General features: G+C 34.9%; 2 protein-coding genes and 1 long non-coding RNA gene across 3 annotated transcripts; all 3 read right to left on the bottom strand.

Moving 5' to 3' along the window:
• Positions 1–3551: 3551 nt before the first annotated feature.
• Positions 3552–6468, bottom strand: LOC145627007 (uncharacterized). Its single transcript, XM_081679424.1, has 2 exons — positions 6072–6468; positions 3552–3968 (listed from the first exon to the last, which is right to left on the bottom strand). The coding sequence occupies exons 1-2, from the start codon at positions 6459–6461 to the stop codon at positions 3933–3935; spliced, it is 426 nt and encodes a 141-aa protein (XP_081535550.1). The 5' UTR covers positions 6462–6468; the 3' UTR covers positions 3552–3932.
• Positions 6469–6616: 148 nt separating this feature from the next.
• On the bottom strand, positions 6617–7269 carry LOC145627006 (uncharacterized). Its single transcript, XR_014111256.1, has 3 exons — positions 7154–7269; positions 6906–6929; positions 6617–6714 (listed from the first exon to the last, which is right to left on the bottom strand). It is a non-coding gene; the product is annotated as an uncharacterized LOC145627006 (long non-coding RNA).
• A 4903-nt stretch (positions 7270–12172) lies between these two features.
• LOC145627929 (uncharacterized) lies at positions 12173–13708 on the bottom strand. Its single transcript, XM_081680271.1, has one exon. It carries the CDS (start codon positions 13706–13708, stop codon positions 12173–12175), a length of 1536 nt encoding a protein of 511 aa, XP_081536397.1.
• Positions 13709–14159: the final 451 nt, after the last annotated feature.

Raw genomic sequence — 14159 nt, 5'->3', positions numbered from 1 at the left:
GCGCCACGCGTTTTGGTGTAGCGCCAGGCGCTACACTTAGCGATTGGCGCCAGCTCTGGTGTCAGGCGCCAATAGCCGGCATCTGGCGCTAAAGAGCGCTGACTCCGAATCCTTCCTGGATTAAAACTGCTCCGATTTTGTGCATAATAGCCCCCTACCCAGCCTATTCTCTTCATAATTTCAGCAAATAAAATATTTCTTAGCTTTTAGAAAAATAACATCATGTTGTCTAGTCTCCAAAAGTTTTACCAACTACACCCATAAATGGTGTCGGTCTCTTAATGCCAAAGAGAGAAAAGAATTAGATGTGTTTCACTTGGGGGGTATTTATGGCATCAAAGGGGTAGATCTTGATTCGGATTTTATTCATACCGCTCTAGAATATTGGGATGTAGATACTCATTGCTTTAGAATAGGGTATGGTGAAATTAGCCCTTTGCCGGAAGAAATTTTGTGCTATTTTAGGCTTCCCTGCACTAGATCTTGTAGTAATCCCTAGAATAAATGAATATTATTATAAGGATTTTGAACGCTTCTTCAATTTAAAAGACAGAGATCTATCAAAAATAGTAGATGATAGTATAGTTAATTTGAAAGAATTTGCTCGCCATTATTTTGATAGACCTTATTCTGAATCTTTTCATGTTTATAGAAGAAGGGCTTTCTTGTTTTGCATGCTTAATCAATTTTTACTTACTAGTGGTAAAAATAATGAGGGTCAATCAATTATATCCACTGTTTTAGAACAAATTGAATCAGGGAGAAATCCAATGCCTTTAATAGTTGGAGAGACTATGCTTAGTCTTGATGATCTAAAGAGAAATCCAAAAGCACCTTTTCGGGGCTCTCCAATTTTATTACTGGTAGAAAAATAATATTTTTAATTACAGAAATCAAAGATATATTTTTGTATAGAAATAATTATTTATTTGCATTGCAATTTTTACAGATGTGGCTAATGGAAAGACTGGAGTTACTTAGCCCTCCAGACAACATTGAGAAGTATACTCCAAATTGCTTCGTGAGGAGGAAGAAACGCTTCTCTAAGATGGGGCGCCATGAATGGAAGAAGGTTTTCAAGTCTTGTAATTTTGCCATTAAGTGGGTCATCCCTTGGTGGAAAATAGAAAGGATGGTTGGTGTCAACAAGAAACCTTTCTGCCGTCTTCCAAGCTTGTCCCGTATGACTTTTTATTATCCCTGCAGGGTAAAAAGGCAATACGGCCTACTACAGACTATTCCTTCCAGTGATCTTCGTCGTCCCTACGAGTTCCCTGTCTCCCAGGAAGTAGACAAATTTGATGCTTATTGGGGCGCTAGACCTTTATGGGAAGTAATTACCCAAAAGGTTCCTCCTTACTTGCCCAATGATGTGAAAAAGTGGCTTCTGAAGAAACCTTCAAAGGACGTGAAGAAAAATCAGAGTAAAACTGATGTGAAGAGTCGTCTAGGTGACAAGGTGATTCCTGTCAAAGAACGCTTAGGTGAAAGAATTGTGTTCAAAACACCTATAATGCCTAAGAAGAAGAGAACTGCGAAAGATAAAGGAAAAAGGAAAGCTGACACCACAGAAAAGAAAGCTTGGGCAGAAAAGAAGCATGGAGTCCTAGGTGAGGGAGAAACTATTTACTCTAAGATTGAATGTAGGTGTTCTAAAGGATGCCTACTGACAGGGTAAAGTCGTATCCCCTAATCAAAAGTAATACCTAAATCCTCTAACTAAAGTAGATAGGGAAGTAGGGTCGATCTCCACAGGGAAACAAGTCTTTTTACTCCTAATTAATTAATATAATCTAAATTATCTAAGTAACCAATATTTATATTCGAATAAGTAACTAAACTACTAAGATTGAGAATAGGGAGAAACAATATATAAAAGGATCTAGGGCATAGGTTCACCAATAAATAATATTCCAGGGTAAAATATAATAATCATTCATCAAAGCATACATCAATCAGATTATAAAGGGCTTTCGCTTCGTATTATAATCACACAATTAATTTACCGGTATTAAATCTCATCTTTCGAATCTCGACTTGACCATTTGTAAATTAACATGCCTATTGAAACTAGACCTAAACATTAATTCTCATATGTCGAATCTCGAATTAATATTGCCAAACTCATGCATAAAAGATCAGGCCTAATCTAGTCACAGAGCAATAAATCAATCAATAGGAAATTAATCTAGCATTGATAATTAACAACAACAAATTACCCCTTCATATTATTTATGGATCCCCATAAACCCTAGAAATAAAACTACTCACACATAGTAGAAATTAAACCAACCAAAGAAATAAAGCAAGACATGATAAAAAGAATAAAATAAATAACTGAGATTAAGGGAAGAGAAATCGTTACCAAAGTAAATCTGGAATTAAGAGTAGAATTAAGAACAATGGTTTTTAGAGAAAAGAAATCTAAGAGAACAATTAAGAGAGTAACGAAAGAGTAAAAAGGAGAAGAAGAGATATTAAAATCGTATTACGGAGGAGTATTTATACCCCGTACCAAATCCTAAGAAATACACGCGCCCGATCGGGCGAGGCACCACCCGATCGGGCGCGTCTTTTTGCTCCTTACTACTAATCTCGCGCCCGGCCGGGCGCGTCACCGGGCGCAATCCTAAGCTTCTCCCGCCTGGCCGGGCGCGCCTCCGGGCGCCAGCCTCTTTGGCCGGGCGGCTCATTTGGGCCACTATTGTGACTACGATTGGGCTCCAATTCTTCGGGCCAATCTGGGTTTCCTCTTCCGGTCTTATATACTTGGTCCAAATTCCCCGGTATCACCTATACTGAGCCCTTAATCACCGGTTCGATGGCTCTAACCGGCCCTGGGCTATAGAATCTGGTCGTGCTTCTCCAATGTTCGTGATTGCTCCAAAATATCTCGGGAAAATACTCTAAAAGCATAAATCCCTGCAAAAGTTAACCAAATCTACGAAAACACTAGAAAACACCAATTAGTAATAAAAGTGGCTCTAAAGAGCCAAAAACACTACTAATTATGACCGAGGGACGGGGGTAAAATATTGTATAAAATAGACACATCAAACTCCCCCAAGCCAAACCTTTGCTTGTCCCTAAGGAAAGATCTCATCAATGAATCAATAAATATACTTCACTCCAAGAAGTTAAAACCAAGCACAAACGATTCAGAGTAAATCAAATAAACATGCTTCAGGCACTACTACAAAAAGCGTGTTTTTTGGACGCTTTTTAGGCCTTTTTTCGACGCTAAAAAGCGTCGAAAAATTATTTCTCGATGCTGCAAAAAAGCGTCGCAAATCCATGAGTCAAAAATTTTTCGGAGACACAAAAAAGTGTCGAGATTCGCGACGCTTTTTATTGTCCAAAGTAATATACGAAGCGTCGAAAATTACGTATTTCGTGCATTATCCCAAATGTATGTAGTTTTTTAGTGATGCTTTTTCCTGTCCAAATAATCAAATTTAGCGACGTTTTTTGTTGTCTTGCGTTTATTCGTGTCAGCTTATGGTATGGCGGGAAAGTCTTTGAAATTTGAAAATGTGCTATTATGTAGACATTAAAAAGCGTCTAGATTTATTTTTTAAGCTTTTTTTTTCTTTTATCAATTTATCATCATAAATACATTATAAGTATTTAAATTTATCATAAATTAAATTAATTAATAACATTAAAATAAAAATAAACAAAAATTCTATATAACTAGATTAAAAAAAACAATAATTAATCAACAATAAAAAGAGTACGTAGTTAATTACCAAATTTAGAAAAGAAAACATCAACACAGTACAATCGATCAATAAAAAAAAAATGGTCGCATATTATAGTATGTAGCTTGTCCCTAAATAAATACATCACTAATATAAGACTAAAAACCAAAATAGATAGATGATGGCCACATTGATCGATATAGTCGCTTGTTGATGCTCAAGTGTCCCGACCTATTCTTTTGTTGCACCTACATTGCCTTTTCCAATCTTAAAAAAAAAAAAAATACAAAGTATAAATTAGTCTAAATCATTTTTTACCAGAGCAACCACCATTACACAAATGAATAACTTGATCACACTCAGTTCATACTTCATATATTTTTTAACACAAAGGAAGCACATTCATATTATATCATAATATAACTGATGAAATCAGAACAAAAGAAGGAAAGTTGCTGAATTTAACCAACAATCCTAACAAAAGGAAAGTATAGGGCATATGATACCACACTAAACTTTCAAAGTACTTCCTAAAACAACATACATAAACTAAAAACAGAAGCATTACAGCATAATAATAAAAGATAGCAGCAGCAGAGTTGTTGATAGCAGCATAAGGATGAGGAAACATTAGCTTTGTTTGAATTCATCTCACTTTCATTTTACTTGTCTTATTTATTCATCCATCTTTTATGAGAAATTTTGTATTTTTTTTTTGTAAAAATTAGAGCAAGTAAAATCATCAGACCTCAACAATCACATAACAAATTCAAAATGGGGGAGGTAACAACTCTAACAACAAAGACATTTTTATCCCCAAACTTCAGCCATAATAAAGCTCATAGTCAAATTGATGATAGCTAAAAGCAAACTAACAAAAGCAAACAGCAACTAAAAGTCTCAACAAGCAAATTAACAGGATGCTAAAGGCAATTCATATTGGGCTTTTTATTATTGAATCAAATGGCTAGTCCACCATCCAAATTTGCTTTGACTCTCAACAAGCAATTAACAGGGTGCTGTAAGAGGATCAAATTAAAGATGCTAAATTGCTTATTATCAAACAATGCAGGGACCCGCTGAAGGCTTCGCCTAATATTCAAATTAGCTATGAGCCTGGAGGATGCAATAAAGCAACAAATCTTATCTAATGTAATTATAGCTAAGAAGTGTAGGCTAAGTGACTCCACAAATTATTGTTTCAATTCAGAGAACAATAACCTGAATTTCTTATCTAATGTAATGATGGAGGATAGACCTCTCTAACTTAGTTGTACTCTGAAATCTTTCTACTTCTAAATTATTCTCGGCTTGCATCAGAAAGAAAGAAAAAAATAGTGAGTGTTTTCATCCAAAAGTTGATTAAATTAATAGAGCCTCTCTCTCTCTCTCTCTCACTTGCTCTTCCATATGTGAAGTTTGGGTTTCTCTGTCACAGATCTGCCAAATCATTATCTATACAACATTATTACTTTTTTTTTTTACTTAAATTACTATTATTTAGATAATCTCGTTAAATAAAAGGATTACCCAAAGAATTCCTCCATTCCAATGTGAAGTGGGGTTGGATGGAGCAAAATCTATGTAACTAAAAGTCACAGCTGAAACATCAACCCCAATTCCTCCATAAAAGTCATCAAAAGTTCTAATAAAATCACCAAACACGTCATAATGTTTACTAAAACAGAACTTCTTGAATAAAAGCTGACATTCCTAAGAGATCCTTAAACTTGTATAATTATTGTATAATTATTGAGAGCTAACCAAATATAATTATATCAATCACATTTGATTCTGTACTTTCCTGATAATTATAGACACAAATCTGACCTTAATTTATATTTCAATTTCATTCTACACAAAAATTTTAGTCATTGTTGCTCAACGGTTGAAATTTAATAGATTTGGAGAAAGGGATATGCATCCTCTGTTGCTGACTCGAACCCTGCGATTCTGATGTGTTACATGGCTTAAATTAGTTATTTGTATGGCTATTTTAGTGAATGTATGTGCTGCTGTAAATATCAATGCATCATAGTTGAAATAACAAGAACTGAATTCAGAACTGAATTCTAGAACTGATTTTCAGAGCTGCAATTCAGAACTGAATTCCAGAACTGGTTCTGAAGATCAGCTCTGCATTCAGTTCTGAGTTCAGTTCTTGAATTCAGCTCTGGATTCAGTTCTGAATTTAGTTCTGAAATTCAAGTTCTGATGTTAGTTCTGAAATAAGAGCAACAACTCAAGTTCTGATGTTCACACAAGCTCAAGTTAAGACAAGTAGTATAAAAGCAGCAGGGGAGCAGGGCACACACACACACACACACACACACATCACAAGCAAGCATTCACACAAGCTCTAAATGTTACCTGATGTTTTTCCTTTCCTAAGAATTCAGATGCTTTGTTTAGAAGACCCGGAGATGCATTCCCTTGACGAACTGCACCTACAATCTGAGAAAATTGTCCAACAAGCGCTTTAAGAAGAAGATTGTTGTGTCCGACCTCGTCTTTCAGCTTTTCATTTTCTTGAGATAGTGTATCATTTTTTTTGTGTAAAGCATTCACTTCTTCTTTAACACTATCCATCACAATAGTCCTCTTTTGAACTTTTCCATAGCCTTCCTTCCTTAACACACCATGTACTCCGAAAATGTCCCCCTTTTTAACCCCTTGTCCGTAACCCACCGGACGATCGAGAATCTCATTGCCATACATAGTTTGCTGAAATGCTTCATCTTCGAGCTCTTGTTCAGACATCTTAGGGTGCACTATCCTCAACTCTTCAACCTTAGCTTTAACATCATCCTATTCCAACATTTAAGAGTAATGTAAGACCACAAATAACATATAATCACACCACAAAATCTACACAAAATGATACCAGAAATCTGTCACAAAACCATACCACAAAATCTTGAGTGACTGTTTCAGGAAGAAATTTTCCGTCTTTACCCGCATGGGTTTTAATCCACAGCGCTAACAAGCTCATTTTTTGTCCATGTTCATCTTCCTATAAAAAATAAGGCAAACCAAGCATTAAATATGTGTACAATAGTATATAACGCATATAACTTGGCTTTGCTCTTACTAATATCCTAAGTAAATATAAAATGACATATATATATTCCATACATAATCAGCTTGTTGGTTTGCAAAACTTTTAGAGCCAGATGTATGAATCTAATTTAGAGAAGCTCGTGCCTTTTTACCGCATTCTGACATAGTCTGCAATCACATTTTCAGATTTTTTAGTTAGAGATTAAATAACGTTTAATAGAGTAAACAATAAGGTAAATATTGTCCTTACTTTCCCGTAATCCGAATCCCAATATTTTACCAACTTAACCCAGTTACTACTGGTAATTCCATGTGGCACATTATTACACATATCATCGAAATTCTTCTCTAGTGGCTTGTAATGAATCAGTTTCAAAGAATATTTGAACTGCCTCCAACATTTATTGGCACGCTTGAGAGCTTGGTTGTCATATTCCACACCAGGAGGAATCACAAAACGGTCCTTCAGTAAAAATAATTAGTTAAAAATATAAATCAGTAAGTAATCTATTAGAAGTAAGAGACCGGCTAAGTATGTGTGTTTAGGCAATGACAAGGGGATGTCTTAGGGATGATTATACTTACTCTTATGTCTTTAATTATTTTCTCTTTAAAATGCTTGTCGATTGCTTTCCAATCTTTTTTCCCCAACTGGACAATGTGACTCCATCTACGCAATCATACTAATGAATTTAACCAAAATATGTCCACCCTTCCTAATTGGCTGGCATAAATCATTGAATTCGACATAGTACTGGACGTCGTTATTACTCCATACATCAATTGGCAGAATAATACCACTTACTAATGTAGTATTACCCTTGGCATCTAAATAAAATAACAAAATTAAGTTAAAAGAAATAATCAGTTTAAGTTGATTAGCAAACAAATTAAGTGGCAAGCAGCAAGTAATAGTAATATTATCAGTTATACCTCAAACCAAATAGAAAAAGACTATTGAACATTCTGGAAATTTCAGAGCTAGTAATTTGTAAGGCAACCTTTCCAAACATCTTAAAATAACTTTTGCACCTTAAAGCAAACAATAAAACAAAACTTATAAAGATATATTAAATCAGAAGTTCCAAACCATAAAGCTACCCTTGTGCTTGTTACTCCATTTTCCAGTTTTTTTTTTTTTTTTTTTTTGGTGTATATATTTGTTTGGTGTAGTGAAGTTTATAACATTGCTAGTTGCTGCCTGTAAGTGTAAGTGTGACTGAAAGAGATACAAAAACAAAGAATAAATTTGCTGAAACCTTGTTGTATGAACAGCAAAGCAAGCTACTTCGTGGTCACTAGTTTTCTCAGCTATATGCCTATATTGGCAACACTCCCATTATCTCAGCAGGTCTTCCTTTATGTTAGTCACAACAACTTTATTTCATGGTTTTAGGCTCAAATATAGCAGCAAAAGATGGAAGATAACATGTCAAGACAGCTAGCAGCAGGGGAGCAGTACAACAAGCAGCATGGGAGCAGTGCAACAAGTAGCAGGGGAGCAAATCAGGGGAGCAAGCAGCAAGCAGCAAGCAGCAAGCAGCAGGGGATTCAATTATGAATTCAGTTCTGAATTTAGTTCTTGATGTAGTTCTCAATTTAGTTCTGAATTCAAACTCCCAAAAAATCAGGTCTGAATTCAGTAGGTTATTGTCCACCTTATTTCAACAAACATCCTTCGCTCAAATGAAGATTTTAATGGCTTAAAACATATTTTTGTTATTGTAATAGTCGAAAATGGCAATTGAACGATCTTTAGAAAAATAGAAAGGGTAGGTTCCATACCAAAATCAAAGACCAAAGTTTTTGAAAACAAGACCTAAGATCATGTTGATTATAATAGGAGTTTTAGGACCACATCAATAAAATTGGTCCAAATCTTTTCCAAACTTCACTGATCGATTTTAAAACTTGATTCTATGTATACATTTTAATGGTCCTACTTAGCTGCAGCAACAATACAAGACTACCAACTGTAATTAGGAACCTAATTATCAAATCATAAATACAACAAAAATACAATTAAAGGTTTAGAATTTCTTTAGTTCAGAATTTCATACCCCCCCCCCCCAACAACAACAAGCAGCAGCAACAAGGCAGAAACACACCACAACAACAACAAGCAGCAGACAACTTTAATAAAAATATTTACCTATGGTTAGAACCTCCTCCTTGTCGTCAAAATCTATGTCTACGGGCCAATTCGGAAGTGCTTTTGGTCGTAAAGACTTAGATTGTTTCGGGATCTTCTCTGATTCTTTCCCACTGTTTTGTCGATCTTGATTATTCTGCGGAGCTGTTGCTGAAGTTTTAACAGCACCAGTCTAAAGGTTCTGAATTCCTCGTCTCACAGCTTGCTCGGGAGGTTTATGAGAAGTAGAAAGGGAGTTCAATGATGAGTTTGGTCTACTTCATTGTGGAATATTAGGTGGGATATTAGGTGGGATATTAGGTGGGACTTTTGCTGGGTATTTATTATGATAACCTGATGTAGTTGCCTCTTTGACTGAACTCGATGTTGAACCAGAATGGTTTTTCCAAACGGATCCCAAACTATTAGGTGGTTGTTGGTCAGATTTTGTTGTGGATTTGGGTGGAGAAAAAGGTCCCCATTTGTCATCCTTAAGTACCTCAGTCTGTGGTGACTTAGTAGCTTGTTTTTTGGTGGGTTGTGAAACAACTTTAGTAGCATTTGACTTGGCTGTGGCAGCAAGTATTTCCCTTGCTCTCTTGCTTCGACAAGTCATCTTTTACCTGATAAAACCATAAGACAAGCTACATTAGTATGTCAAAAATGATATAAAGACAAGACATAAACTTAAATACAAACTATACATCACAATATCAGTGGAAAGTAAAGACAATATATTAAGACAAAACTGATATAAAAACAAGACACTATATGTACATCTAAACTAAAATACAAAATAAGAACAAAAAAAAATCAATGCATCATATTTAAAATAACAAGAAATATATTTGATCAAAAAGACAAAATTTGATGACTCACACACACACACAAGCTCTGAAATATAATATCATACACACAAGTTCTGATGTTCAGAGCTGCAATTCAGAACTGAATTCCATAACTGATTTTCAGTTCTGAAGATCAGCTCTGCATTCACTTCTAAATTCAGTTCTGGATTCAGTTTTGAAATTCAGATCTGAATTCAGTTCTGGATTTCAGTTCTGATTTCGGCTCTGAATTCAGTTCTGGTATTCAGATCTGATTTAAGTTCTTATTTGACCAATAAGAAACCAACACGATAATACTATGTAGTACCATAAAAACAGAAATTAAGTTAATAAAATACAAACTTTGATGATTAGAATAACTAAATGAAATATAAAAATACACACCCATCCAAATTTATGAACTCAAATCTATAATAAATTATAAAAGTTGTAAACAAATTATTCAGGTATATTAAACAAGTCCCTAGGCTTAGTTTTCACAACATGACACCACCCTTTTTGTATCTCATCCTCAATATAAAAAACTTGTTTTGCTTGAGATGAGAAAACAAATGGATCATCACGCAAAAATCGACCAGTGTGCATCAACTTTGAGAAATTAATACGAACACTTCCATTCGGATTTGTTTTAATACCCCTACGGATATCGACCCAATCACAACGAAACAATACAACCTTATAAGAACCATAAAAATCTAATTCCAAAATTTCTTTGAGTTTTCCATAATATTTGTGACCCTCTGCTTCCACCATGATTCCTGAATTCTGAGTTACTCGAAATCGCTCACGATCCACAATATCAAATTTGTAACCATTGATAATAACACTTTTCATCCTTTTCCCGCGGTTACTCAAGCCACCGGCTAAGGCTTTTCTTAACTTTCCATCTACCGTGGTATCATCTAAATTATGGACCTATAATTCGAGAATAATAAAGTTAGAATTAGAAAGTTGTATAGTATGAAAATAAAAAGACCCTAAATGTAAAAGCATATGACCTAGCTTTGCAACCAATCTGCAAATTCATCAATTATCTACTGATTTTCAATAGATTCATCAGCTTGACTTCCTCCAACGTCATTCTCTTGCCTCTTTAGTTTTAGGAACTCACTATCGAGATTGTAAATTTTATGTTAGTAACAAGTATATATTGGACGCTTTAACTAAACACATAATGCTACTTACTTGAGCACTGGGGTTAGTTCATCAGAATGAAGTAAAACATAACGATGAGCTTGCTTTAAACTTCTATCATCCAAACGAACATTTTCTTTCTTTCCAACAACACGACCACCAGAGTTATACAAATAGTTGTCAATGTTTGATACACCATCCTCATTCCTTCTAGTTGTCTCAACACTTTCTAAATATCTCGAACAAAATGCAACTGTCTCCCACAAAAGGTAACCTTCCGCTATAGATCCTTCCGGTTGCGCTTTATTGCTTACATGAGATTTCAAAAAGGCCAAGTACCTTGAAATATAGTAACGATTTTGTATGTGAATGTGAAAGAATAGGAAAAATTATTATATAAAAATAAATAATAATAATAATAATAATAATAATAATAATAATAATAATAATAATAATAATAATAATAATAATAATAATAATAATAATAATAATAATAATAATTATAATAATAGTAATAATAAGTACCTTTCAACAGGATACATCCATCTATAGTGAACCGGTCCGCCTAGTCTGACCTCTTCCACTAAATGAATTAGTAGATGAACCATGATTGTAAAAAATGTTGGTAAAAATTCTTTTTCAAACTTGCAAAGAGTCAACACGAGCTTTGATTGAATGGTATCTAATTCTCTTGTATCTATAGAAGTTGAACATATCTTTTTAAAAAAGTCAGACAACTCCTCAAGCAAGTCAATAACTCTTGTGGCATTCGACGCCCTTAAAGCAACCGGGAGGATATCTTGCATGAGAATATGATGGACGTGACTTTTCATATTAATAAGTTTCCGTTGCTTTAGATTCACACATCTTTGCAAATTAGATCCATATCCATCAGGAACTTTCATCTTTTTCAAGACTTTAAAAAATCGTTCTTTCTCCTCGTTAGACATGGTGTATGCAGCCGGCGGGATGTAACCTTGAGGGTTGATCCATAGATGAGGTTTTATATTCAAATTCTTTAGGGATTCTCTGCCACTCTCATCATCCCTACTATTATCCATATCTAAAAGAGTTCCTAATAAAATATCGGACACATTCTTTTCAATGTGCATAACATCTAAATTATGTCTAAGAGGATTATGCTCCCAATACTCTAATTCAAAAAATGTACTTTTCTTTTTCCAAAGAATATGATCACCATCGGGATCACAATCATCATCAAGTTCATTGGCAGCTCTTTTCCCTCTTTTTTTATTAGGAACTTTTTTTGTCTTCCCATATACATACTTTACTCCTTCTTATTGCTTCAAAACTTCGGTCCCGCTAGTACGAATCAGAGCAATACCATATTCTTCTTTCCCATCAAACAAATTAGCTTGTGAACGATATGGGTGATCAATAGGCAACCATTTTTGATACCCAGTGTAGATAAATTTGCCACCAAATCTATCTGAATAAGTAGAATGAGTGCAAGAAGGACAAGCTTTGTAGCCTTTCGTACTCCAACCTGACAGCATAGCATAAGCCGGAAAGTCATTAATAGTAGAGTGTAGGGCTGCTCGCAGTTTGAAGTTGCTTCCACTATAAGAATCAAAAGCATCAACACCTTCCCACAATAATTTCAGTTCATGGATTAGTGGTTGCAAGTACACATCAATATCCATACCGGGACCAAATTTACCAGGAATAATTATAGAAAGAATAAAGGAGGATGGTTTCATACAAAGCCATGGTGGTAAATTATAAGGAATGAGGACCACCGGCCATGTACTATAATTTGTGTTCATAAGACGATATGGATTAAAACCATCACTCGCTAGGCCTAATCTAACACTGCGAGGATCAGCGGCAAACTCTGTATATTTTTCATCAAATTTTTTCCATGCCTCGCCATCAGCAGGGTGTCGTAGAATCTTATCATCCTTACGATTAAAGTGCCATCTCATGTCCTCTGCAGTTTTAGATGACATGTAAAGCCTCTTTAATCTAGGGATAAGGGGAAAGTACCGCATTACTTTAGCTGCCTCGCCTTTCTTACATGCTTCTTTTCCTTTTTCATTTACATCACCCTCCTTTTCTTTCACATTTTTCCACCTTGATGTCTTGCATATATGACACTCACTTTTATTTGCGAATTCGCCCCAATATAACATCCAATCATTTGGACATGCATGGATTTTCTCATATCCTAACCCTAAATCATTTATTATCTTCATGCCTTCATAATAGGACGATGGAAAATTCTTAATAATGGGAAATGCGTCAATTAGAAGTTCAAGTAATTTATTAAATGACTCTGCAGACCAATGGAACATACACTTTAGGTGAAACAAATGCAATAGAAATGAAAGTTTCGAAAAAGTAGTACACCCCTCGTATAGGCCTTTTTCAGAAGCTTCCATGAGATTTTTATACTTTGCCTGTTCTTCATTTGAGAAAGTTGATTGATACTCATCATCTACCTCACGATAAATGGTAAACGCCTCATCTATGTCATATGAATTGTCATCCTCAATACTTTGTTCATTAAATGATGGATCTTGAGTTTTGTCAGTTTGTTGTGTATTAAATCTAAAAGCTGCTCTTAGTAAGCCGTCCATATCATCTCGACCTACTGCATTCACTTGATCATCACTTAGATCATAGGTCTTACTCCCTTCATCTTTACGATGAAATATCCAATTTCTATATTTTTTATAAAAACCATAAAATAAAATACGCCCTCCAACTTCTTCTACAGAATTCGTTTTATTTAACTTGCACTTATTACATGGGCATTTACTTTCCCATGTATTTGGTAAAAGAGTCTCTTTAGCAAGTTCCAAGAATTTCATGCAACCTTTAAATTAACCAAGATCACCTCTTGGTAAATTAATCCAACTAGTATCCATGTCTACAAAGAAGTATATAGTTAATTGCCAAACAAAAACAATGACATTAAGTAATTCAAGCCTACAAACTTGTTGTGGGTGAAAGAAGTAAATTAGAAAGAAACATGCAACAACAAAAAAAAGTTTACAAATAGAGTATACAACCCTATATTCATAACCACCGGCTTTAATAGAATATACAACATTAAACCCTTGATAAACATAGATTTTAAATAGAAAACAGGCACCAAGGCACCAATACAGCAGCAGGTCATGAGTATTAGGCAAGGGAATGAGTGAGAGCTCATAGGAAGACAAAATGCAACAATTCTGAAATTCCTTAATACAATTGTCCACGGCCTTACATGTAGTGTCGTAGATAGTGAATAAAAAAAGGTAAGTCGAGGCATGCAGC

Source organism: Chenopodium album, chromosome 4, assembly GCF_948465745.1.
Source record: "Chenopodium album chromosome 4, dcCheAlbu1.1, whole genome shotgun sequence".
Lineage (NCBI taxonomy): Eukaryota > Viridiplantae > Streptophyta > Magnoliopsida > Caryophyllales > Amaranthaceae > Chenopodium > Chenopodium album.
This window is presented reverse-complemented; position numbering and strand designations above follow the sequence as displayed.